We start from the raw sequence: 22,616 nt of genomic DNA on the forward strand, positions 1-22,616 counted from the left end.
CCTCCTCCTCCATCACTTTGCTCTCTCACTCAGCTGTGTAATCCCTCTCCTCTGAGTCTGCATCGGTTAGCTCACAGACTTAGGATCAACGCACTTCTCTTAAATTTCAATCACGCCTGAGTGAAATGTTTAGAAAATTAAAGCAGGAGAGTGAAGAGTAGCTCAATAACAACAGCCCACAACTATATAACACATCTTTCACCAATATTCACCATTGAAACGAACAAATGAGCTGTTATGGTCAGTGTTGAGTTTCAGCCTGTGAGATTAAAGGTCCAGGTTTTCTAACTTGTAAAAAAAATAGATTTCTGCTATTTTTCAAGTAGTGTACGTTAAGTTTTAGGCTTTTTGCATCAAACTTTTGACCCAAATCTGGACTAAATATTATTGAATTCAGACTTTCTTCTAAATCTGAGGCTACTTTTACATTTAAAAGGGTGTTTGTTCGGCCAACTTATATCGGTGAGGGTCGGCTAAATAACAGGAAAAGCCTGGCTGTATAATACAGCTCAACAGAAACTGAACATTATAATCTCAAGAACGGAGGATTTATTGCAGGACTCACTGCTCTAGTGCACTTTTACTTTTATTGTACAAATCTTAAAAGGATCCCTACGAAGACAGTAAAGTAGTTCCATTTAATGTCCCTAAATCTTGTTGAATAATCCAGGTTTTGTACCACTGTGGCTCAGAGTTAACCAAAATATCAGCAGTTGGAATCTTAATGAACAAAATGTTTCTGGGTCTGAAGATAAAGTCATTTTGATATTGTTGAAACATACGTTAGATATAATAAACATCTATAAAGCGTTTAGATTCTCAACCACATTAAACCACGTTTTAACCAAGACATCTAGACGTCTTCTGACATCAAATCAAAGCCTCCTGGGATCAGAGGAATCAGAGGAAGGCAGAGGTTGAAAACCCTGCAGCAAAGACTACAAATAAAAAGTCCCTCGACTCTGCAAACAGACGGAGTAACAAGTCACTTCCCTGGTGTGTCAGGGGGCTTTGAGCCTGCTGCCATCTGACTCCACGGAGGATTTGCACTCTAAAGCCACTAACAGGCTGCATTTACCAGAGCAAACACAGAGGTCAAGATGACAAGACATCACTTTTGCCCTCGACAAAAAGCAAACGAGGGAGACAAGTGTTGGACTTAAATCGGGTAAATACTTCAGGGGACAGTTGTTGTCTTTTTGCTGTGACTGCCTGAGATTTCCTGGACACACATCACATGTTTCTGTACTTCAGGAAATATCTTACCCCAGATCTCGGTTGCTTTGTTTTCCTCTCGACTGCGCTCTGGACATGTGTGAAACATTTACCATCACAGAAAAACTCAGCGAGAAAACAGAAAAACATGAGCTCCGCCCTCCCCCCTCCACTTCTGATAACAACTGTTGAATCCTGCACTCGATTTACACCCGGCTTTGTTTCCCCTGCAAATATTTTTCTCCATCTCACAGCAAATCTGCCACAGCGAGACACAGTGCAGAAACGCCTCCGTACGCCACTATAGAGACGGCACATTCCAGTCTTTTGTCCTCCGCTGGCTGTTTAGAGCAGCTGCTTCAAACCGGCCGCCTCTTTTTTATATCTCACCTTGTTGTTTGGGGAGTGACAGCGGGGCCCTCAGAGAGCATCACACACATTCCTTCCCCTCGCCCTCCTCCCTCCCCTCTTGATTGCCGCCCTTTTCTAAGGGGACGTGTACGTTGTTTAATGTCCACAGCCCCCGGAGACAATGCCCCACTTGACCTTTGACCCCGGTGAGGAAAAGCCAGGCTTAATCTGATGTTGAGATCCTCCACTGCCATTGTCTGAGATGCAGGGGACCCAATGTGGCTCTAGACTAAAGGGGAAGGTTGGGTGGGGAGGGGGCCAGTCACTACATCTGCCCACCAATTTGTTTGTCACATATCGCCCCCCCCCCTCCAACCCCACCCCGACCTCCAGCACACACAGAAACACAGCCCACCCAGAGAAGATGGCGCTCTTCCCACTTGTCTGCTGACCCTGTTTTCACCCTGCAAACTGTCACTCATCCTGCTCGTCCCCTTTAACACCACGGAGGAAAAATAATGAGTCTGACGTCTTCTTTCTATCGGTAGCAGGTACAGTTTAGGTGCACTGTACCTTTAACAACAAAAGGTCAGCAGCAACACATTCCACAAAAGACAAAAGACGCACATTAACGGATACTTTCCACCCCTTTAAAGAATGCTTTGACATTTTTTGGAAATAGGCTTACATGCTTTTCTGCTGAGAGTTGGATGGAAAGACTCTCGTGTACTGTCAGACTGGGGGACAGGGAGAAACGGCTAGCCTGGCTCTGTCCAAACGTCTGTTTAAAGTTTAGCAGTTAACACGCTAACTCATTTGTTTAATCAGCGCAAACCCCACAAAAAAGTGTTGAAACAACAACTTGTGGTTTTTATCAGTGAATACACGCTGAACTTCTTTGAGTCTGCTGCTGATGACACTTTTATGTGACACGTTTACGCTTTTTGTCTGAATTAAACAAATGAGATATAACATGTCACTGGGGATCTTTACAGCTGCTGGTAGAGCAAAGCCAGCTCTTTCCTCCTGTTTCCACTCTTTGTGCTAAGCTAAGCTAACTGACAGATGTGAGAGTTGGTGGCAATCTTCTCATGTGACTTTCAGCAAGATCAAAGTCAGTATTCATCATTATTCATATCATTTCCCCAAAATATCTTCAAATAAATCATGTGAGCTGCTTCCTCTGAGGTGTGGACTCCTCAGAGTCAGAGTAATCGATTCAAACGATCCATTTCAGCTTGTGTAATAAATCAATTCAATCAAGTCTTTTTTATGCTGCTAACCAAGTGTAATAAGCTTAAATTCAAAATCTAGTTGGTCTTGTTTTTAGTATAGATGGATTATCTAGTGCTTTTTAATGAAGATCATTTGACTTAATTCAAGTAAAGTCGCCTTGTCTGGATTAGTTTTTATCTGAGTTATGAGGGACGTACCCATTAAACAGGCTACATTTGCATTGATTAACATGAACTAGATTACTTGATATGAGTGTTTTTGATCTTAATTCAAGATTTTATGTGCCGAGCTTCAGATTACCTGATTTACTATCAGACACCACATCATGTTTAATTCACCTCCTGCACTGGCAGCCATGCAGGCGTACTTTCATCTAGGAAGTTTGGCCTTAAATCTGTCCTTTTTGCAGTGTAGCTTTGTGTTTTTACCTATTTTAATTTATTTTTGCTTATTTTTTTACTTTTATTTTTTCTAACCAGCCAAATTTCAAGCAGGACAATAATAGAAAACTGAGCTGAACTGAGGTCTTGATTGAGGATTATTTAAAGGTGAAAATAATCAGATATGACAATAGTCTGTATTACATAGAGGTCATGTAAACAACATATTCCAGGTGGATGTTCTGGATGCAGAATTTTCCTACATGACATGTAGGCTATGTTGATATTATTCAGATTTTTGGGGCATCTTTTTGGACGTGTACAAAGTGTCTCATTGGGGGTGTTTACCACAATTTGCGACACATGGGCTCTCTCCTGTTTACTGTCAGCTCTGTGTGCTAGAAACAAACCAAGTGGGTAACAGTTGGGGAAGAGATGCACGCTCACATTTCTGGTCAGAAGGAGAAACACATCTACTTATAAACATTTTAAAAGAGTTGGATATCGACAGGTTTTTGTACATGTGCAAATATCACAACGTAATGTGGATGTAAATGGAAATATTAGTGGAATATTCACTCTCATTCATCATGTAAACAGTTTGTAGGAATATTGTCTTTCAATATTATTGAGGGTCAATAACAGAATATTTAGTGCATGTTAGTGCAACATAGTCAGTGTGACACAGAGCTTCTAAGATATTTGTAAAAAAAGGTAAAATTAAGAACAATCACTACTAATAGAGGTATTAGGAGTAGTAAACTGCAGTAAAATGACCAAAAAAGTAAAAATATTGGTAAATTCCACACTTCAACAAGAAAACATGTCAAGTTCAAGACATTTTAATTTGCCGGTTACTCTACATATCTTACAGTTCACACAGTTTATAAGAATAGATTAATTTGGTTAAACAATTTTACTGATTATTTTACTTTATAAAAATACATTATCAATTCATTTTCTGCTGTAAAAATGTGTCACATGGTTCGATGCATGAGAGCAAAGGTTAAAATAAAACATAAACACTATGGCATGACACTGAATTATCCATTTCATCTTACCGACAGCCAGTATAATATATTATTTTCAGATTCCAGTAAATAATGCAAAACAAAATATAAGAGGCTAAAATGTGCTACTAATGTTTTAAACAACAGTATAGCCTAAAAAAGAGTTCACCAAACAAAAACAAAGTTTTTTCTTTGGTGAAGAATTATTTCCTATTTATATATACATCAAAACCACTGATGATACCACAGTATTTCACAGTCTGTGTGACCAGAACATAGCTGTCACGTTTCGTTGCCAAAAGATTTACCCATTCGTGTTTATTTGAACTTGAACATCCAGATGTGTGACTCATGCCGGCTAGACGTAACAGAACAAAGTGGACAATAATAATGAAATAACTTATTCGTAGAACATAAATTATTATTTCAGTATCAAATATTTACACATGGTACCTTTGAACATCAGTGCATTACAGATAAAATTATGCATCTCGTCAAAAACTAAAGAAAACAAAACAACAAACACAAAAGAAACGGTAGGAAAACTGGTGAGAAACCCTGCGGTGGTTTTGGTTTTGGTGGAAATGAAGATGGTTTAATCTGAATAAAAAAAGGACTTCACATTCTCTCCAGCACTCGAGGACGTTCCCTGAGTCATAGGCCATGTCAAGTGCTGAAGATCTGCTTATTAATCCTGGCAGAGATGTCGAGACGTCCATTAGGGGAACAAATGTTTACCTGAAGTTTATCGCTCTTTTTTTTTCTTCAGTAGTAGAAGAAACAGGCCGCAGAAGTGTAATCAATCATTTTGGTTCAGTTATCAAAAGTCCCCAATTAAAACAAATGGACCATTTTTGATCTTTAGAAGCTTGTAATGAATCTGGATGTTAAGTTATTAAGAATAATTACACTGCAGGACTGAGGGACTGATTTGACTGTAAGAAGACTTTTAGTCTAATCTAACATCACATATATTAAATGTTCATATTATTCATGTTACTTTTTATAACAGTAGCAGTGTAACACAGTGCTACTGTCTCATTGGCCAAACAGCAGCTGGCAACAGGATAAAAAGTGTTTTATTTCAGCACTGGTGATAATTTTATAGGAGCACATTCATTTTCCTCAAATGTGGGATTGTTAATATTTGTTTCTTTTTAAAGGAGTTTAAAATTTTTGGAAACTGTTCACTTTTTTACCGAGAGATGAGACAATATGAAGCTACAGTCAGGAGGCAGTCAGCTTTGCTTAGCATAAAGAAAGACAGTTAGCCTCGCTTGCTTAATAATTAATACACCTAATCTTATTTGTTTAATGAATACAAAAAGCGAAGTTAGGTTTGTGCAGGATTTTGTTACTTTTCGACAGTCAGGCTAGTTGTTTCCCCATTTTCAGTCTTTATGCTAAGCTAAGCTAACAGGCTTCATATTTATTGTACAAACAGACGAGTGGAATCTTTCTAACTTTGCAACGAAAAAGAAAGAAAAACAAACAACAAAAGAGCGTATTTGAGTATTTGCCAAAATGTTGAACTCTTCTTTTAAGCCTTTTGTTGATTAGTGGACGTGGAGGAGACAGAGCTTTCAACAGGTTTGTCTTATATATCCGGGAACATGCAGTCACTGTAGTGTTGAAGTGGTCAGACAGGGTTTTGCCAACATACAGAAACAACAAGAAAACAAATGTTTGAGGTATTAAACATGACCTTGCTGGTGCATGGTTAGGGAATGCAACGCTAAGTTCAAGTCTCCATCCTGCTGAACAAATCAAGCACGTTTTCCATACTTCATGTGCAGCCTTGTCACCACACAGACTGTAACACTGTCCCATTCCCACCGACCAGAGAGCCTGAAGAACGAGGAGGAGGTCAACGCTAAGCACTACACCTGCCAGAGCTACTACCGACAGCCACAAGACTCAACCACCATGTCCTCGTACTGTTTGTAGACCACATTGTTTCCTGAGTCGATGTAGAGGATGCTGATGGGGCTGAGTTTGGACGGGGCGCAGCAGCTGGGCGGCATGTTGCTGGGGTTCATTGAATTCATCAGAGTCTGGATGATGGCGTGGTTGGTGGGCTCCAGGTGGGAGCGCAGGGGGAAGTCACACACCCCTTCGCAGTGGTACGCCTCATAATCCAGCGGGGCGATGATCCAGTCGTCCCAGCCCAGGTCTCTGAAGTTGACGTGCAGCGGCTTCTTGCTGCACCTGGATTTGGACTTCTTTCCGTGTCTCTTCCCGTGTCGGGTTTTGGACGCAGCCGTCCTCCTTCTCCTGCTGGCTTTGGTGCCGGGGCCCCTCTCCATGGCCTTCCTCTCCAGACCCAGCAACGCCCTCCCCTCTCTCCTCTCGCTGAAGAGGGTCTGCCTCTTCTTAGACCTGGTGAACACCACTAAGATGGCTTTCTTCTGTTGAGGCCTGCCGTGCCTGTGCAAGCCCAGAAGGTGCAGGTCCAGCTCCCTCTCTGGGTTGTCCAGCATGGCCCTGAGCTCCAGGCAGAAGTGCTTCCCCTGGCTCAGGTGCTGCTGCTCTTTGAATATTTCCCACACGTCCAACACCTCCCACTTCGGCCTTTGCGAATCCTGCAGGTCCAGCGTCTTGGAGTCGAGCAGCTGTCGGTCGTGGCAGGAGAGGAGCTGGATGTCGACGGGCTCTGTTTCCGATATCCTGAAATTCCCAGACACTTTGGTGTATATCCTCAGCTCGGCTCCCAGCACCTCCGCTTTTTTGGAGAGGGTTGAGACGTCGAACAGATACTGCTGTCTCCTCAGAGGGGAGAGTGGGAGGTCATCTGTGGAAAGCATTAAAACGGCAGGGTCAGATGCATTCTCACGGAGATGATGTGCATACCACAGAGATGTGGAATCTGACAGGAAAAATCCCACTATTGTCTGCACTGAATTAATCTGGGAGACAAAGTATGAGTCATGGGTGTTCAATCAATCCTACCTGCACACACACACACACACACGCACACACACACACACACATACAGTAAAGCTCCACATACCTTGTCCATTATCCACAAAACTTGCAATAGTATTTGCAGCTTTTGAAGAGCGAAAGAAACTGGCGTTGAGTCCCAGTCTCTCCGCCGTGGAGAAGGTCTTGTAAATAGACAGCATGTAGTCATGAGGCTCAATCGAGTCTTTAGGTGTTGCTTTATTGTTTCTGTCGCTGGACGGCGGCGCGTAAAACTCCTTGAAGTATTTAGAAGCTTCTTGCCCACCAAAGATTTTGGCCACCTTGCTGCTCTTCGGGGCAGGCGGAGGGAAAATAGCGATAGTCTGGAAACATGGGATTTCCCAAACAAACACGAGAGCCCCGCAGAGAAAAGCGAGGAGATAGAAATCCATCCTCTGGTCTCGTCCGGAGTTTAGAGCCGGAGCCTGAGCTGTGGCCGGGGGACCAGGGGAGAGGCCGGAGCTGAACTCTGCATCCACTCAGCAGCAAGTGGCTGCTCCGCAAAGTGCGCACAGCTCGGAGGGACAGGCGGTGCAAAGTTAAAAAGGGGGCGAGAACACGCCCACATTGTGCTGTTATCGTTAGGGATAAATGGAGGGCGCAAATTAAGGCTGTAAAACTAATTGTTCCTCCGTAGCCTCCCTCCTGGGAAGGCAGATGTGCGCTGAAAAGACGCCCGTCAACTTCTGGCGCATTTGCAGAGACTCACTTTTAGTTTGTAACACAAAAACCCGCAGGTACAAAACCAAAATGGCTCTTCATTGCTATTTTTTTGTCTCCGTTTTTGAGGTCTCTCTCCGTTTTAAGACTTTGATAAATATCCCTGCAGCTGAGGAGCACCGTGGATGTAGGATTTACCACGGAGTCTCCCGCCCTCTAGCGAAGCGCACTCAGATCGCACTGGCGCAAAAAAGAGGATGCTTTCAGCCAATCAGCGTCCTTCAGCACCATGGACAGATCCTCAGTCAGCGCCAGGACATGATTGGACTAATGAGGGAAATCACTGATGCACAATAGATGTGATTATCCATGAAAAATAGAATTTATTGAAAAGAGAAAATATATATATATATAGTTTAAAACAATCATCAAGAAAATGCAAACTTCATGTCTTCCTTCCTGTTTTAACACATTTAAGTTTAGCCCTATTGCACTTGTTGTAAAATAGAAAGTCTACAGTATAAAGTTCTTTGATTTGGTCTATTATCATAGCAAAACATTAAAAAAATCAAAACAAAAGGCCACAAAAGGAAAAAAAGAGAAACTGTCAGAGAAACAGAGGGTGAAGGGGGTGGAGGAGAGAGAACAAAGCCCTGAGCACAGCAGATTCAAGGATTATATTAGTTTTATTTAGCAGACTTCTTCTGAATAAGTTGAATCTATGCTGAGGTGTCCTTCATAAAACCCTCTCAGCTTGGCAGAGCTGTCTAACATATGGGGATGCCGCCAGAGCAGCAGGCCACAGCGTAGATAACGCTGACCAGACACAGACTGCCGGCGGACACGGCGGTGCTGGAGCTGAAGATGCTGTCGTCGGTGGTGCTCTGTGGCTCGCTTGTGGTTGAGGTGGACGGGGTGGAGGCGGTGGATGGTGGCCAGGTGACGTTGGTGGTGGTGGACGGGGCCTGGGTGGTTGGAGTGTTTTTGACGGAGAAGGAGTGTGACTGAGCGCCCCACTCCTTCAGAGTGAAGGCCATGGTGAGGTTCTCACCTGCAGGGACAAGAGGAGTCATTACTGTGGTGATTCAGATAAAATGAAACCTGCTGTTTGTCAAACTCACTTTATATCAGATAACAAATATGTTTCTAGCAGTTTGTAGGATTGATTTTAAAAGCCTGAGGCAGACGTACCACTGTTGATTATGGACAGGTCGGTGAAGTTTGCCCAGCAGGTGCTGAACAGGATGGTGGTGTTTCCTTCCAGTCCGCCTACACTGTTCCCACTGGAGTCCTTCAGGCTGGCTGTTACGGTGAGCGTCGTCACTCCCACAGAGACACAGTTACCCTGCACACAGGTCAATGCTTACACACAGCAACTAAAACATGAAGTAAAGTCTTCACTTTTCCATTTCATGTTGGGGTTCAAGTTAATTTGATCCAGAATAAGATATTTACTGGGGCTTGGAGGGAATGACTTCGCTACTAGAACTGGTAACAAATTAGAAAATTAGTAAATACAGTTGCCCAAAAATGTTAGAAAATTTGAGCCTTTTGCTTTGTATTCTGTTTACATTGAATTAATATAGTACATAAATACAGTGAATATTGTCCCATTTAGGCTAAAATGGTAAAATGGTGTTGCAACTCATTATCAGTCCAATAATCCAAAAACTCCCTTAAAAAGTGAACAAAATCATTTTGTCTTAATAATGAGTATTTTTAAGTGTTTATTAGATGGAGATACAACAAAGGTCCCCTGCTGGGCTTAGATCAGGCTGGTTTAACCTAATATAACAGTATTAGGATGAGTATTGGACATCTGATCCTGAGCTGCTATGAATCACTGTTTATTTATCTCTGCCTTCACTATCGCTGCCTCACCTGCTCATCCACAGCCATGAGGCTGGGCTGCTGGTACAGAGGACCCACAAACTCCCCGGCTATCGGCTCCTCCATCAGCAGCAGGTTGGACACGCTGGACACATAGCTCACTTTAGGCTCCTCACGCGTCACCTTCTCTGTGGCCTCCTGAGATTTAAAAGCAAAAAACAACAACATTGAACCAATGAGTACTCATCTGCTAACGTAGCAGATGTTGTTATGATTAAACCTTGACGTTCACCTTGTTCCAGTCGGGGTCAGATGATGGAGGAGGAGGCGGGATGACGCCCATCGAAGACACGTTGTAGCCGATGGACTGACTGAGGTTTCCAGAAACCGCTGCCTGACCCAGATCATTAGCAATGTTCTTCAACAGAGTGAAGTCCTCCTCATCTGAGAGGGCAAAGAGAACAGAGAGCTGTTACATGCAGAAGACAGGATCTGAAGTTATAAGTTGATGTGTTAAACAATCTGTAAGAACAATATGAGGGCAGACATCAGCACATAAATGAGACTTCCTCCCACTAACCGTTGGTGCTGTTGGTGGTTTGCTGGGCTGGAGGTTTCTTGATCTCCACCTCCACCGTCAGGCCAGTGGATCTCTTCCTGCGTCTGGCCCCTCCGTCCTCCCGGACGATCTTGGTGATGCGGATCATATTTGAGGGAACTTTGAGGAATGTAGCGAGATTCCTGATCAGGTTATCTCCGAAAAACTCGTCCTCAGTCATGGCGGGCAGCTCGAAGGCGAGGAATAGAACCGGGGAGGTTCGGATCTCCACCGGATTAGAGCCTCTCACCAGGACCTTCAGCATCTTGTAGTCCTGGTCGAAGTAGTTGGTGCCCAGAGTGGCATTCAGTTTGGGGACGTATTGATCTGGAGGGATAAAAGAAAGAAAAATAGAAAACATGTGTAATGGGAACTTATTCAGCAATACTGGACTGACTGTCTTCTGTCTGACTTTTTGCTTAAGTTGTTTCTGACTGTCTGTCCTGTATGATAATCATATCCCTTACGTTGTTCTTATCACTTCCACTTTCAATCATATCAGTTAGACTGAAATCCACACCCTGCTGTTAGGAGTGGTGAATCTGTTTCCTATAAATATGCTCAGCTCACAGAGTTTTCTTTGTCACATACATTGCAGATCCTACGTGCTCTGTACTGTTATCTGACCTCTTTGCAAAGAATAAAATACATGACATTTAAAATAAAAAAGCAAACAAATAAATGCTACGTCAACCCTGTTTTATTGTTGGTTTACAGTCAAATTACCTGCATGTGAGTAATGCATTAGTACCTGCGTAGATGGGTTTCTTCAGGGTGTAGTCAGTGCCGTCAGCGTTCCACTCAGCATTAGTCGGAGCAATCAGATTGTCGCCAACGTACACATCCAGCCGCTGTGGCTTAGAGTAGAAGACTGACACCACGATACTCTGCACAAATTACAAAACTTCTTTGGTGTCTTATTTTTGAAAAACTGAAAAAAAGGTAGAAGCTATTTGCACCTGAGTGCTGAGTGTCAAGTAGTCAACAACACTATCTGCACATGGGAACATGTTAAATTTCCCCGTTGTGGGACTAATAAAGGAATATCTTATCTTATCTTATGTTGGACAGAAGATATTTTGTGTTAAATGTCCACTGCCTTTTGTATTTGTATTTGACTTGTAATTTTAGCCCAAGTCATGATCTTTTCTTAAATCTAACCAGGTAGTTTTGGTGCCTAAATCTAACCGAACTGCAACTGAAAACTGAAAATTGAAATATATAAATCGACATAATTAACTGCTGGCCTCATACAAGATTCAAATCCCACTCTCCTGGGTGAAAGTCCTGCAGCTACACCGTGCAGCCATCACACCCACATTGACCTCAAGGGAAATGTATCATTTGTTTTTATTTAAGACGCTGGGATTCACGTTTAGAGAGTTCCACAATTTAAAAACATTGTTTAGCTTAACCTGAAGATCTGAAAATGAAATGTTTTTACGTCTCATATTCAGAGTTATCCAGGTTGTGCACTGACCTCAGATGGATCAGAGTTGAGCATCATGAGGCGAAGTTTCTGAGGACTGACGCTGGAGAAGTAGACGTCGAAGGAGTGACCGGTGGCCACGATGCTGTGGAAGAGAGACACTCTCCTCTGACAGGTGTAGCCCGAACACCAACCCTGATCCTGAGGACCTGGAAACAAAGACACACTGCTGAGTTAAAGACACACACTGTCTATTTTTTGACTCGATTTAAGAGAAATCATTTAGTTTTTTTGTGCTTTAATCATCTCAGGACTACAGGACCAGTCCTACCGTTGATCAGATCCACAAAGCCGTCTCCGAGCACAGCGACGGGGGACAGACGTCTGGTCTCTGTGTCAGCGTCAAGGCTCTCGATCACCAGCATCCTGTAGTTGAGCCCGAAACACTTGTAGCTCTGCCAGGAGCTCATTAACACACAGTCTTTCCTGATGATACCTACAGACAAATGAAGCAACACAGCATTTTGGAAATTAGTCGACTTTCTGATAAAGCTGTGGGGTCTCTTTTTTTTCTTATCCATCTGTTGTCACCTTTGTGTGGAGCGATCTGGTTCACAGGGATGCGGCTGCCGTTGAGGAAAGTCAGCATGACTGTTGGGATGCGGTAGTCGCCGAGTCCCCTCCTGGGATCACCTCCCCACTCATACTCAGACTGGGGCAACACAGTTCCCACTGCGCCCAGGAAGGAACCGTCCAGGTCCTTCAGCAAGCTCTTCTTCTTCGCATCGCAGTCCATGTCCACACAGTCGGATGGGTTCGCTTTACTGAAGCACAAAAACAGAGAAATCAGTTTTATATCATCATCCGCAAAGCAGCATGAAGATGTAAATGCTCATTTGAATTTATTCACATATGTGTATGTTGATATATTACTTCACACGCTGCTGAGTAGCTTGTGAATTACCAATAAATTTATATGTTTATATCATAATCTATATTTTAATTATATTTTGTATTGTTGAATCTGCAAAGTAACTGAAGCTCACTAAAGAGTCAAATGTAACACATTTGTCTGTGAAATGCTTTGCAGTAGAATTATAGAGTAGGAGAAAATACAAATATATACAGGTTTCCTTCCACCACATGTACATAAAAATGTCTTTTTCAAGCCTGGTATCAGTAGATTTACCTGACGTCAGGCCTGTGGATGAAGACATTGGCCTCCTCTGTGCTGTCCACCATCTTTATGTTGGAAACCTGCACAGGGTGCTGCAGGTCCTCGTTCAGAGGGTTGGTGATGAACATGATGTTTGTCTCACTGGAGCAAACGTTTCGGAAACCGACGAATGTCGTGTCTTGACAAGAAGCACGAGAAATGAGGAATGAGGAATTTGTTCTGCTTCACATCATTGTTCTGCTTGTTTACAGTTTCTGAACACAACAGCATTTCTCAGAGCCTGAACTCACCCTTGACTGTCATCAGGCCTTTGATGGCATTGTAGTTGTTGTTCACATGGTGGGGCTTTTTTGGAGCAGTGTTGTGTCCAGAATGAAAAGTCGGCCAACAGATTCCAGACCTGCCACCTGTACAGAGTGAAAACAGAGCCACAAAGTAAAGAATCAGTTTCAGTTACACAGAAAGGAAGGATCATTGTCATGGATTATTCAATTACATTTTTGATTATATCTTTATAATTTGGCAATTGTAACATTCTGACACCTTTTTCTGTGTTAACCAGGGCTTTTTTAATGATAACCAATGATAATAACTCATGTTTCTTAGACAAGCGCTGCACATGAGGGACAAAGTGGCTGCACATAGTGGCAGTCCCTCCAAAACAGCCCTCAATCCCTAAAAATATCGCCATGACACACATAAAATTTACTCACATTTACACAATCTTGCTTTTTGTAAGGGTAACTTGATTTGACCAACTGTAAATGCTGAATATGGAAAATGAATTTTATTTACATTGAAAATGTTTAAAGAGAAAAGGGAACATTTCTACATTTCAAAGTAATCTGACCCAACACATGATTTTGATCCTGTTAAGGTTAATCCAGAAACATCCGAGGCCTTTTAAAACCTGCTGCAAACCTGTATACCAGTTTTCTCAGCCCAAGAATGAAAACCGCTAAAATCTACATTGCAGCAGTGAATGTCGATGTGTTTTGGCAGCATCAGGGAGTTTGTACCATTCACAGGTCTTGGGGCTCGATGGTCTTTAGTGTTTTCCATATTGAAGTCACTGGAGGGCAAAGTGTCTGAACAGTTGAAGCTCGGGCTGCTGCCAACGATCAAGGCATCCTGGGAAAAGATGAACACGAGGAATATGAAATCTGTCGACTACTGTAGAACTAAATGATATGTGGTTACGTATGAGAGGAAAAAGTAAGAAATGCTGAAACAAAATGAACTCACCAGAATTTTTACAGTTTTGTCTGCGTATGCATGGGAGACGGAAGGGGGAGCGAAGATGATCGACATGATGCCCATCCCGTTGTCCACCAGGGTCACGTTGGAAATCATAATCTTCATGATGGTCTGTGAGGGGAGGAGGAAGAGGAGGAAGAAGAGGATGGTGAGGTGTCATCATTTCTTGTGAATAAACTCCTGCAGCTCCTGCTCTTTTTCAGGCAAAGTAAAAGTCAATGACATCAACACCAGAGTTTCAGAAGTATTACTTGAGCAAAGATTAGTTTTTCCACGTGCATAATGAATCTTAAAAAGAGAGGAGAAAGTTTTCTTTTACTTTTCCTGACCCCTGACATCACAAGAGGCACAGCTCCATGTTTTTGCCCCTTGATGCAGTCAAATTAAGTCAGAACACTGATTTTTGTGTTAATAAATCGATGTCAGTGTGAGTAACAGAAGAAGTTCAGTACCTGGAAGTAGATGCCGTAGTCAAAGCTCCTCCAGATGAAGAAGCCCCGGATGAGGCTGCAGCCTGGTAAACCGTCTTTGTTCATGTAGACTCCGAACAGACCGCCGTGAGCCTCGTTCTGAATCCAGTTCTCATTCTCGTTCAAATAACCTGCACAGGCACAAGTCAGGGAGGAGAAAATCTGTGAGGACTTCTGTTCTGCATCGTTCTCCTCAAACTTAGACTTTATGCATGAACCTGTGTTATAACTCCGGGTCCCAAAGTGTGGCTGTTACGATCTGTGTAGTGTTCCCCCCCTGCCTGAGGGAGGTGCTGTTCACCCTCCTCGGTGGTTTCACTGTGCTGAGTTGCAGGTGGTGGCTGCTGATTGAACGGGACAGCTGATGCCTACTTTAAAATACCACCTCCTTCTCTTTTCTGGCTCAGACCTTTAATGTGATCATTGATATGTGATATTTATTGTTTTTTTTTTAGCTCACGATTCTTTTACTGTTTTGAAAGAAACAGCCAGCAAGGGAAATTCAAATGAAATGTTCACTGTGTGTACATAAGGTGTGTTACCTGGACACGGTTCCCCATTGATGCGATAAGCGACTCTCTCAAAGCCGGCCACGATGTTATGCTGCAGCACAACATTTGTCCCCTCATTGACCTGAAGGAAAACAGTGTAGACCTTAAACGCAGGCACACATTTTTATAGTATAAGTGGTTTGTGTTGTATTTTGAGAGGACGGACCTCGATGGCGGCGTTCCAGGCGTAGTTGAAGGGCTCCTCTCTGTCCTGATAGGATCCAGGCCACAGCGTCATCATCACCAGGTTCCTCCTCACTGTTATCTTGTCTCCCCAAATTCTGATACCTGCAAACAGGGACGCATTTTAATTCTCCGCAGAGAAAATCACACTGATCTTGGCCACATGTGTAATTACTACAGCATTTGTAAAGCATGTTGACTAGAGTACAAGTGGTTACCTTCTCCCACAGTGTGGTGGACGATGTTATCGTCAACGTTCAGTCCCTCCGTCCCAAACACTCCGATGGCCGGAGAGAAGCCGTCGTGGAAAGCGCAACCCTGAATGTACGTGTCTTCTTCTGAAACCTTTCAACACAGAAACAAACAATTTTATTTTTACATTTTACAGATTTAACAGTCCTTTTTAATAAACAATAGTATTTCTTAGGTTTTAATGTGTGTGTGTGTGTGTTGCTGTACCTCTCCCAGGTTGTGGAAGGCTACAGAGTAACGAGGGTCGGTGTCGTCAGTCCAGCCTTCCTGACCAGAGCGGAAGAACTCCACGTTCCTGATCTGAGCTTTACCTTTAGGAATAGAGCATCAAACAATCATGCGATTAATGTGTTTAGATATAAATATGATTTGTAAATAATGTAGATGAGCATGAAGGCAATCTATGCACTTCCTATTGTTGAAACGAGAAATAATAAAACCTAAGAAACCTTGATCGGGGGAAGATATTATCAGCCAATCAGCTATGTTGATTGACTGATGATTTATGTATCTTATATAAAACAATCAATGAATAATGAGTATTAGCAGATGAAATTGGTGTTTACAGATTCAATTCAACCTTTTTTGGCTTCAAAAACTATAATAAATGATGAATGATATGTCTGAGAAGCACACAGGTCCAGGTCAGTAATCACTTTACAGATAATTAATCTAGTAAATACAGTGGAAACAGTTTTCTGCAGGAACAGACATCACATTTTATACATTTGATTTAAAAAAAAACTTGTGTTACCTTTATAGTCGATTCCGGCCCAGGAGTAGGTGCCCACCAAGAGTCTGGCTCCGAACGACTCCTGCATCATCTCTGGATACTCCTGACCGATGATCCTAATGTTTCTGGTCAGCAGAGCAACATTCGCCGCCAGAGTGTAGGAGAGCGACGTACCTGAAACAGAGTGAGTCTCACCTGAAGAGAGAGAGGAAAAGAGGCCAGTGTGATCAGTCTGAGACTCTTGTGACAACAGTTTAAGTGTGTTTTAGCAGTTCAAATTAGATCTATCACATGAATAAGTCAATGTGATTTGCTCTGATGGTAAATGTTAAAACCTGAATATCTAGTGAGACGTAGCAACATGGACAAAAGTGTCCCAAATCATTGCAGTATGTTTAAAATCATTTAGTAGTTCTCCGGAGAGGTGCTGAACTGACCGATGTGAGTGTGGGTCAAAGGCTGGTTCAGGGTCAGGATGTGTCCATCTTCTGACACGGCTGTGATGTGACGTTTTTCGGTCTCCCACGCGCTGTAGCTGGTGGTGGAGATGGCGACTTCGTCCCCGACCTGCACACACAACAAACACATAAATGGCCGTAGCTGAATCAGTACTAAACAGTGTTTGATTTTATGCAAAAGGCAAAATTCAAACACAAATATCTTCAGGTTTGAATCCACGCTGACCTGCCAGTCGACAGACTGCGCCAGAGTCAGAGTGTTGGATCCAGCGCTGGAGGTGGCAGCGAGTTTGGTGTGATAAACGTTGTGAGGTTGTCCATAGAGCTCCAGAGTGCCAAACACACCTGTGGTACAGCAAAACACACACTGAGTCAGTTCTGAAACACCACAGCATCACTCTGGGCTGGGGTTATTCATTTTATGACATTTTTCAATAATAACTTCTTTGTCAGTGACAGAAAAGACAGTTTCTGTCAACTGTGGACTGTTGATCTTTGACTTTTGACCAAAATCTGATCAGTTCAAGGCTGCAGAGATATTGCATTCATGAGAAAGGGACAGACGGACATCATAATGCCTCCAGCCATGCCTGTCACCAGTGGGAGGCATAAAAATATGCCAACTTATTATGAGTAATATAATGTAATATATTTTTCATGATAAAAACATTTGGGTATTTTTATATATCATCTTCATAAATGTGTGACAATGTTGTTTAACATTTTCTGATTCTGCATCAAATATCTCTATATATTTGTCCTGGAGAGCACTTAAAGTTGATTCTGCTGCTGTTTTCTTACCCAGGACCTTGGACCCCTGGTTGGGGCCGTTGGGCAGAGGCCAGTCAGGAGTGCGGTGGTTCCCTCTCAGTTTGATGTGCAGCTGACCCCTGAACGGCTCGTCGTCACGCCCTGCAACCAGCCTGCCGCCCTGAAAACAGCACGAGACGCGAGCGCTTAACACACTGTTCCATCAGCTATCAGTCACACAGTGTGGGAAGTACTGAAATCTCCTTTTGCTTAGAGTATCTGGTGATTTAGTTTGATGGATATATGGATAACCGTCACTGCTAATACTTATACTTATTTCACAGAATCTTATTCACATGTTTTTGTCACTTTTTGAAATGCTGACAACATCCTCCCGAAGATAAATAAGATAAAAAGATGTATTTATTTATTGAGAGTTGATCTGGAGAATCACAGAAGTCAGAGAGATTATTGATCTGACTGACCTGGATGGAGACGTAGACAGCGTCTATCACCACAGCGCTGTAATCAGGTGCAGCCCGAGCCCGTCTGGAGGACGGGCTGGTCATGCTGTCGGGGATCTCAAGAACCCCAACGACCGTCAGCTTGTTGAGAGGAGGAGTGTCGCTGTCCAAAACGACCCAGTGTCCTGTGGTTTGATGGGGAAACAAAGATATTATAACAACTTTATACCATTTATTTCTTCTATCATCTATCTATCACCTTCTTCATCCTACAGTAAAGAGGGAAGATTTGGGGGGTTTTGTTCCTGATGTTACCTGATGGGATGACCACATCAGCGCCCTCTGTCGGTACAGTGAAGTTATTTTCTGGTGAACTGCTCCAGAAAGACGCATTAGACCAGAGACTGGAGAGAAATACACAAATAAAGGAAATTTTACCAAGAGGAAGGCCAAAGCAGACACAACATAACAGTTATGTTCAGTTTTGTAAAATCAAATATCTTGTGACTTTGTTTTTTTTCTGGTAGTGGCTCATTTCATATCAACAGTCCCAATCCTGTTACAACAACTTTTGGTGTTCCCCATGACCATAAACTCTCTTTGCATATTTTCCAGATTATTTCATGCTGCTTATAAAACTAGATCCACTGTTTAGTGAGACAAGTCCTCTTATCAAGTCATTTTCAAAACCTCTTAGAAATGTTCAACTCAATACAAAAACATTAGAATAATTTTTATAATTTTTGTCTTCTTTCAAGGTACAGACACTCAAAAACAGATTGAAATATTGGGCGCACACAACAAAATAAGGTGTTTAGGATACACTGATAGACAGAGATGTTTTTATAAGTTATAAGTGCAGATTAAACTACCCAAGATTTTAAAGATTTTAAAGAGTTAAAATGACCTCGACCAACCACAACAAAAGTGCTGGTCACATGTTAATGCATCAATGACAATAAGAAATATAACAGCACGAAAGATTAAGAGTATTATTACTACTTATAGACGTTTTCTTCTAAATGACACGCTGCAGTGGGGTTAAACCTACATGAAGTCGTCAGGCCGGCCGCTGGGTAAGGGTGCGAGCGTGGCAGGAGGTGGTGGTGTTGGTGGGATGCAGTTGGGGAACAAGCAGCGGTAGACCCTGAAGTTCACCGCAGAGTCAGTCATGGAGCGGTCGACGCTGTTACGCCGCCGGCGCTGGCTGGTCTTCCCAGACACTGCAGACACAGAACGATGTCAAATGCACGAAGAAGCACAAATTACTGCAAATAACTGAACGTTCTGTTCTTGTTTTTGATTTGATGGCAAATAATCTAGAGGACAAACTATGAGCTCCAACCAAACAACCATCATAACACACAAAAAACAATTAGTATTTTCATCCAGTGGCTTACTGAGAATTAAAATCTAATTTTTATTGTCAAAAAGAGAAATATGTAGTAATAGTATAAGTGAAAAATGCCCCTTCATAAATTCTTGTTCTTCTCGTTTGTATTTACATGTCACAGTTGAGAAACTGTAATCAGTCAATGTTAAGCTCTGTGTCCCTGATAAACACCTTGAATGATTAATCAGTCATCAGTAAAGTGAGTCTCACCGATGTAGTAGAGGTTGTTGGAGCTGTCGTCAAAGTACCAGTCTCCGTTCTTGTTGCTGCTGAAGCTCAGCGGCGTCGATGAGCCGTTCCTCTCATCCATGATGCGGAATTTGTCGGGACTCTGGGTGAAGTTGTGGTTGATGATCACATACTGATCCGGCTGCATGAGTGGGAAGAAGCAGAAAAATATTAATAGAGTTAATAGGCAGAAAAGATAGTTTGAGATTTGATGTACATTTATGAAATTGTCCTTTTATTATTATTAGCTCACTTTACTATCGTGTGAAGGATCTTTATGTTATTGGAGCAAAATATTCTACAATATTCTTTTCTCACTGTATTGAATTCACATACTGATTTATGGATGTTCATGATTTCATGTCTTGATGCGGATGTGTGAATCCTAGAACCATATTCACTGCAGCAGTGAACAAGTGTCTTAATTTGTGATTTGTGGATTAGGATTTGTGCATCATTTGTGCACTGAAGAATCAGGCTGTAACTGCTTTGTTTGTGTTTGTTAGAAAGAAAGAAAAATCTACAAGTGAAGCCTTTTTGCCTGGATACACATGAGTGACTATCATCTAGAATTACAAAGTCCACTGCGACAGGGGCTCACTTGTTTTGCTCCAATAACACCTTCATGGATTTTACCTTGAAGCCGTAGAACTTGGCAGCATACGTGATGTTGGTGATGTGATCCATGTCTCTGAAGTACCAGTTGTATGTTTGTCTAGAGGGCAGCATGGCCATCCAGCCCAGCTTATGAGTCATCCTCTTCTTCAGGTAGGGAACCACACTGGTGCCTTTAATAGTCAGTATAAAAACACCACTTTTAACAATAGAAATAACGTGTATGCTTATTAAATGTTCTACTTGTTATAGGGCATTTATAATATATATATAATATTTTATATTAGTGCAGATACATTTACACATTAACATTTTACTTTAACTCCCCTTTTTAGCAAGAAGCATACGAACATTTAATAAATGTTTTTTATAACACACGTTAAGTGAACATTAATGCACACTATTTGACAACAACTATAATTTCTCATATATAGACACAGTTTATATTATTACCACTGTTTTTCTATACTGTCATTTATTTTCTGTTTATATACCAGCTTTTACCAATAGACGCCCACTGTAGGAGTTTAGTTCTAGTTAGATCTTCTGTAATTCCCATGAATCACTAGTCGAGGTCAATAAAGGTTACAGATAAGTTAATGCTGTTTCAACTACACACCTACATTTAAAAGATAATAAATCTGTTTTAATACCGTGTGAGTTGGTTAAGATGACATCCTTGCCCTTTAGAGAGGCTGGTGATGGATTGTTGAATGACAGACGATGGAAGTTGACGGTATGGTCGCACACTGCGCCGGAGAAACCTACGCTCCACTCGGCACTCTGGGAACAGTGAGCAGGATCCAGCAAGGAGCTCATAGGCACGACTTTGTGGTTGATGTTTCCTGAAAATAAGAAAACGTGGGTAACACAGAGGTTAGTCGGACGCAGAGTTTGAGGATAAACCCACCAGTGCTGCAGTAACCTGAATTTAAAACTGATACGCATCTGACATACTCCCTCCTGCTGCTGGAAATACTCTAGAACTACAACATTTACCACTGGACTCACTCCTAATTCAGTAATATTTATTCAAAACTGGTTATATTTAACTAATAATGATTTTCTGGGAAGCCCTCATGGATTGAGGAATTAGTCATTTGGAATTAATTTGGATATACAACTATTACATGACTCAACATTAATGTGACTATGTGAGAAATATGTGCAATACTTAAGCCTGAATACCTGTGAGGGAACCATCAGTGTCCACCAGCTGCACCTCATGCTCCCACCTGAAGGCGGCCTTGTTGGGTGAGTTGAAGTACTGGATATTACTAAATCTGACAGCCCAGCCACCACACCGATCCACGCACGTCCCATCGATCATGGCGACCCCGATGGCTGCACATGAGCTGCGGTCGAAGTTGATGAACGTGGTGTTAAGGACACTCAGGCCGTCGTCCAACGGCGCGATGACACCTCGGCGCGTACAGTAGTTACCTCCCAGTCCGAGCTCGTCCACGTGGCCCACAATGATGCTGTTGGACATCGTTGCCCCTCCGTCCTCTTCGAAGCTGCTCACGGCCCACCGCAAGATGCGCTTGGCTTCAATGCCAGCCTTCTCATTGTTGACCATGATGAAGCCGTTGAACTGCACTGCACCCACGTCGACCCACTCAGCACCCTTCTCACAGTTCCAGGTGGTGAGGGAGTGGAAGACAGCAGGCTCGGGGGTTCGGGAGCGGCAGCCTCCGTTCTTCATGGGGTAAAACTCCCTGAAGATCCAAAGGCCGAACCAGCCCTGAGAGTGCACGGTGTTGTTGGTAAACTCACCGAGGGGAACCCTCTTCTGGCAGATGTTTTTGTCATAGGACGGTCCATCTGGATGATCATGCATGCGGTACCAGAAGCCAAAGTGGGTGCCCCCTGCGGCGACGTTGTGCCGGATGATGTTGTTGGGATTGGTGACCCAGTAGGCGGCGGGAGTGACGTCATCGTTCAGCAGGCTGGTGCTTTGTTTGACAAACACAGCCAGGTTGTACTGCAGGATGTTCTCCGTCTCAATGCCGTCCTCGATGAAGAAGGCCCCGCCCATGATATTGTAGATGACGTTGTGCTCCACCAGCAGCCGGTGGGTGTTGTGGATGGTCACGGCCCTGTTGAAGGTCTGGTGGATAGCACAACCTCTCACGTACGACTTGTAGTTGATGTCTCCCATCAGATGCCAGTGGATGGGATAACGTCCCAGCCTAAAGGCCTGTCCTGCATGGAAGACCTGTAGCATGAAAGCACAAATATCACATTTATCATTTCAATTCGTCTGGATACAAAAAGGAACAAAGAACACAGGAGTCAGCTTATTAATCATGATCATCCTCAATCATTAGTCATCCATCCATTATCTACACTGCTTATCCTTAAGGGTCACAGGGGGGGCTGGAGCCAATCCCAGCTGACTTTGGGAGAGAG

The 22,616-nt window shown here is 42.8% G+C and overlaps 2 protein-coding genes across 2 annotated transcripts in view; both read right to left on the bottom strand.

Annotated features, from left to right (window-relative positions):
- Positions 1 to 6,090: 6,090 nt before the first annotated feature.
- On the bottom strand, positions 6,091 to 7,563 carry gdf6b (growth differentiation factor 6b). Its single transcript, XM_070846905.1, has 2 exons — positions 7,203 to 7,563; positions 6,091 to 6,983 (listed from the first exon to the last, which is right to left on the bottom strand). The coding sequence occupies exons 1-2, from the start codon at positions 7,546 to 7,548 to the stop codon at positions 6,091 to 6,093; spliced, it is 1,239 nt and encodes a 412-aa protein (XP_070703006.1). The 5' UTR covers positions 7,549 to 7,563.
- A 630-nt stretch (positions 7,564 to 8,193) lies between these two features.
- pkhd1l1.1 (PKHD1 like 1, tandem duplicate 1) overlaps positions 8,194 to 22,616 on the bottom strand; it is a 43,465-nt gene continuing 29,042 nt past the window's right edge. Inside the window, exons 49-77 of the mRNA XM_070846837.1 lie at positions 21,393 to 22,422; positions 20,858 to 21,049; positions 20,226 to 20,377; positions 19,572 to 19,731; positions 19,020 to 19,191; positions 18,284 to 18,372; positions 17,990 to 18,153; positions 17,556 to 17,685; positions 16,981 to 17,099; positions 16,734 to 16,863; positions 16,318 to 16,491; positions 15,771 to 15,874; positions 15,530 to 15,656; positions 15,295 to 15,416; positions 15,120 to 15,210; positions 14,560 to 14,708; positions 14,096 to 14,218; positions 13,870 to 13,981; positions 13,141 to 13,257; positions 12,863 to 13,028; positions 12,265 to 12,497; positions 12,005 to 12,169; positions 11,725 to 11,882; positions 10,996 to 11,131; positions 10,227 to 10,571; positions 9,939 to 10,090; positions 9,698 to 9,844; positions 9,008 to 9,161; positions 8,194 to 8,867 (exon numbers count right to left, since the gene is read on the bottom strand). Of these exons, the coding sequence (XP_070702938.1) occupies positions 8,584 to 8,867; positions 9,008 to 9,161; positions 9,698 to 9,844; positions 9,939 to 10,090; positions 10,227 to 10,571; positions 10,996 to 11,131; positions 11,725 to 11,882; positions 12,005 to 12,169; positions 12,265 to 12,497; positions 12,863 to 13,028; positions 13,141 to 13,257; positions 13,870 to 13,981; positions 14,096 to 14,218; positions 14,560 to 14,708; positions 15,120 to 15,210; positions 15,295 to 15,416; positions 15,530 to 15,656; positions 15,771 to 15,874; positions 16,318 to 16,491; positions 16,734 to 16,863; positions 16,981 to 17,099; positions 17,556 to 17,685; positions 17,990 to 18,153; positions 18,284 to 18,372; positions 19,020 to 19,191; positions 19,572 to 19,731; positions 20,226 to 20,377; positions 20,858 to 21,049; positions 21,393 to 22,422 (5,397 nt within the window). The 3' untranslated portion in view covers positions 8,194 to 8,583. The remainder of the gene's footprint in view (positions 8,868 to 9,007; positions 9,162 to 9,697; positions 9,845 to 9,938; positions 10,091 to 10,226; positions 10,572 to 10,995; positions 11,132 to 11,724; positions 11,883 to 12,004; positions 12,170 to 12,264; positions 12,498 to 12,862; positions 13,029 to 13,140; positions 13,258 to 13,869; positions 13,982 to 14,095; positions 14,219 to 14,559; positions 14,709 to 15,119; positions 15,211 to 15,294; positions 15,417 to 15,529; positions 15,657 to 15,770; positions 15,875 to 16,317; positions 16,492 to 16,733; positions 16,864 to 16,980; positions 17,100 to 17,555; positions 17,686 to 17,989; positions 18,154 to 18,283; positions 18,373 to 19,019; positions 19,192 to 19,571; positions 19,732 to 20,225; positions 20,378 to 20,857; positions 21,050 to 21,392; positions 22,423 to 22,616) is intronic.

This window comes from Pempheris klunzingeri, chromosome 16 (genome assembly GCF_042242105.1).
Source record: "Pempheris klunzingeri isolate RE-2024b chromosome 16, fPemKlu1.hap1, whole genome shotgun sequence".
NCBI classification, from domain to species: Eukaryota; Metazoa; Chordata; class Actinopteri; order Acropomatiformes; family Pempheridae; genus Pempheris; species Pempheris klunzingeri.

What these genes read in the sequence shown, in the direction of transcription:
- gdf6b (XM_070846905.1), bottom strand. Translation starts at nt 7,548, where the DNA reads ATGGATTTCTATCTCCTCGCTTTTCTCTGCGGGGCTCTCGTGTTTGTT. An exon ending in TTTTGTGGATAATGGACAAG is followed by an intron (nt 6,984 to 7,202) that starts GTATGTGGAGCT and finishes TGCTTTCCACAG; the next exon opens with ATGACCTCCCACTCTCCCCT.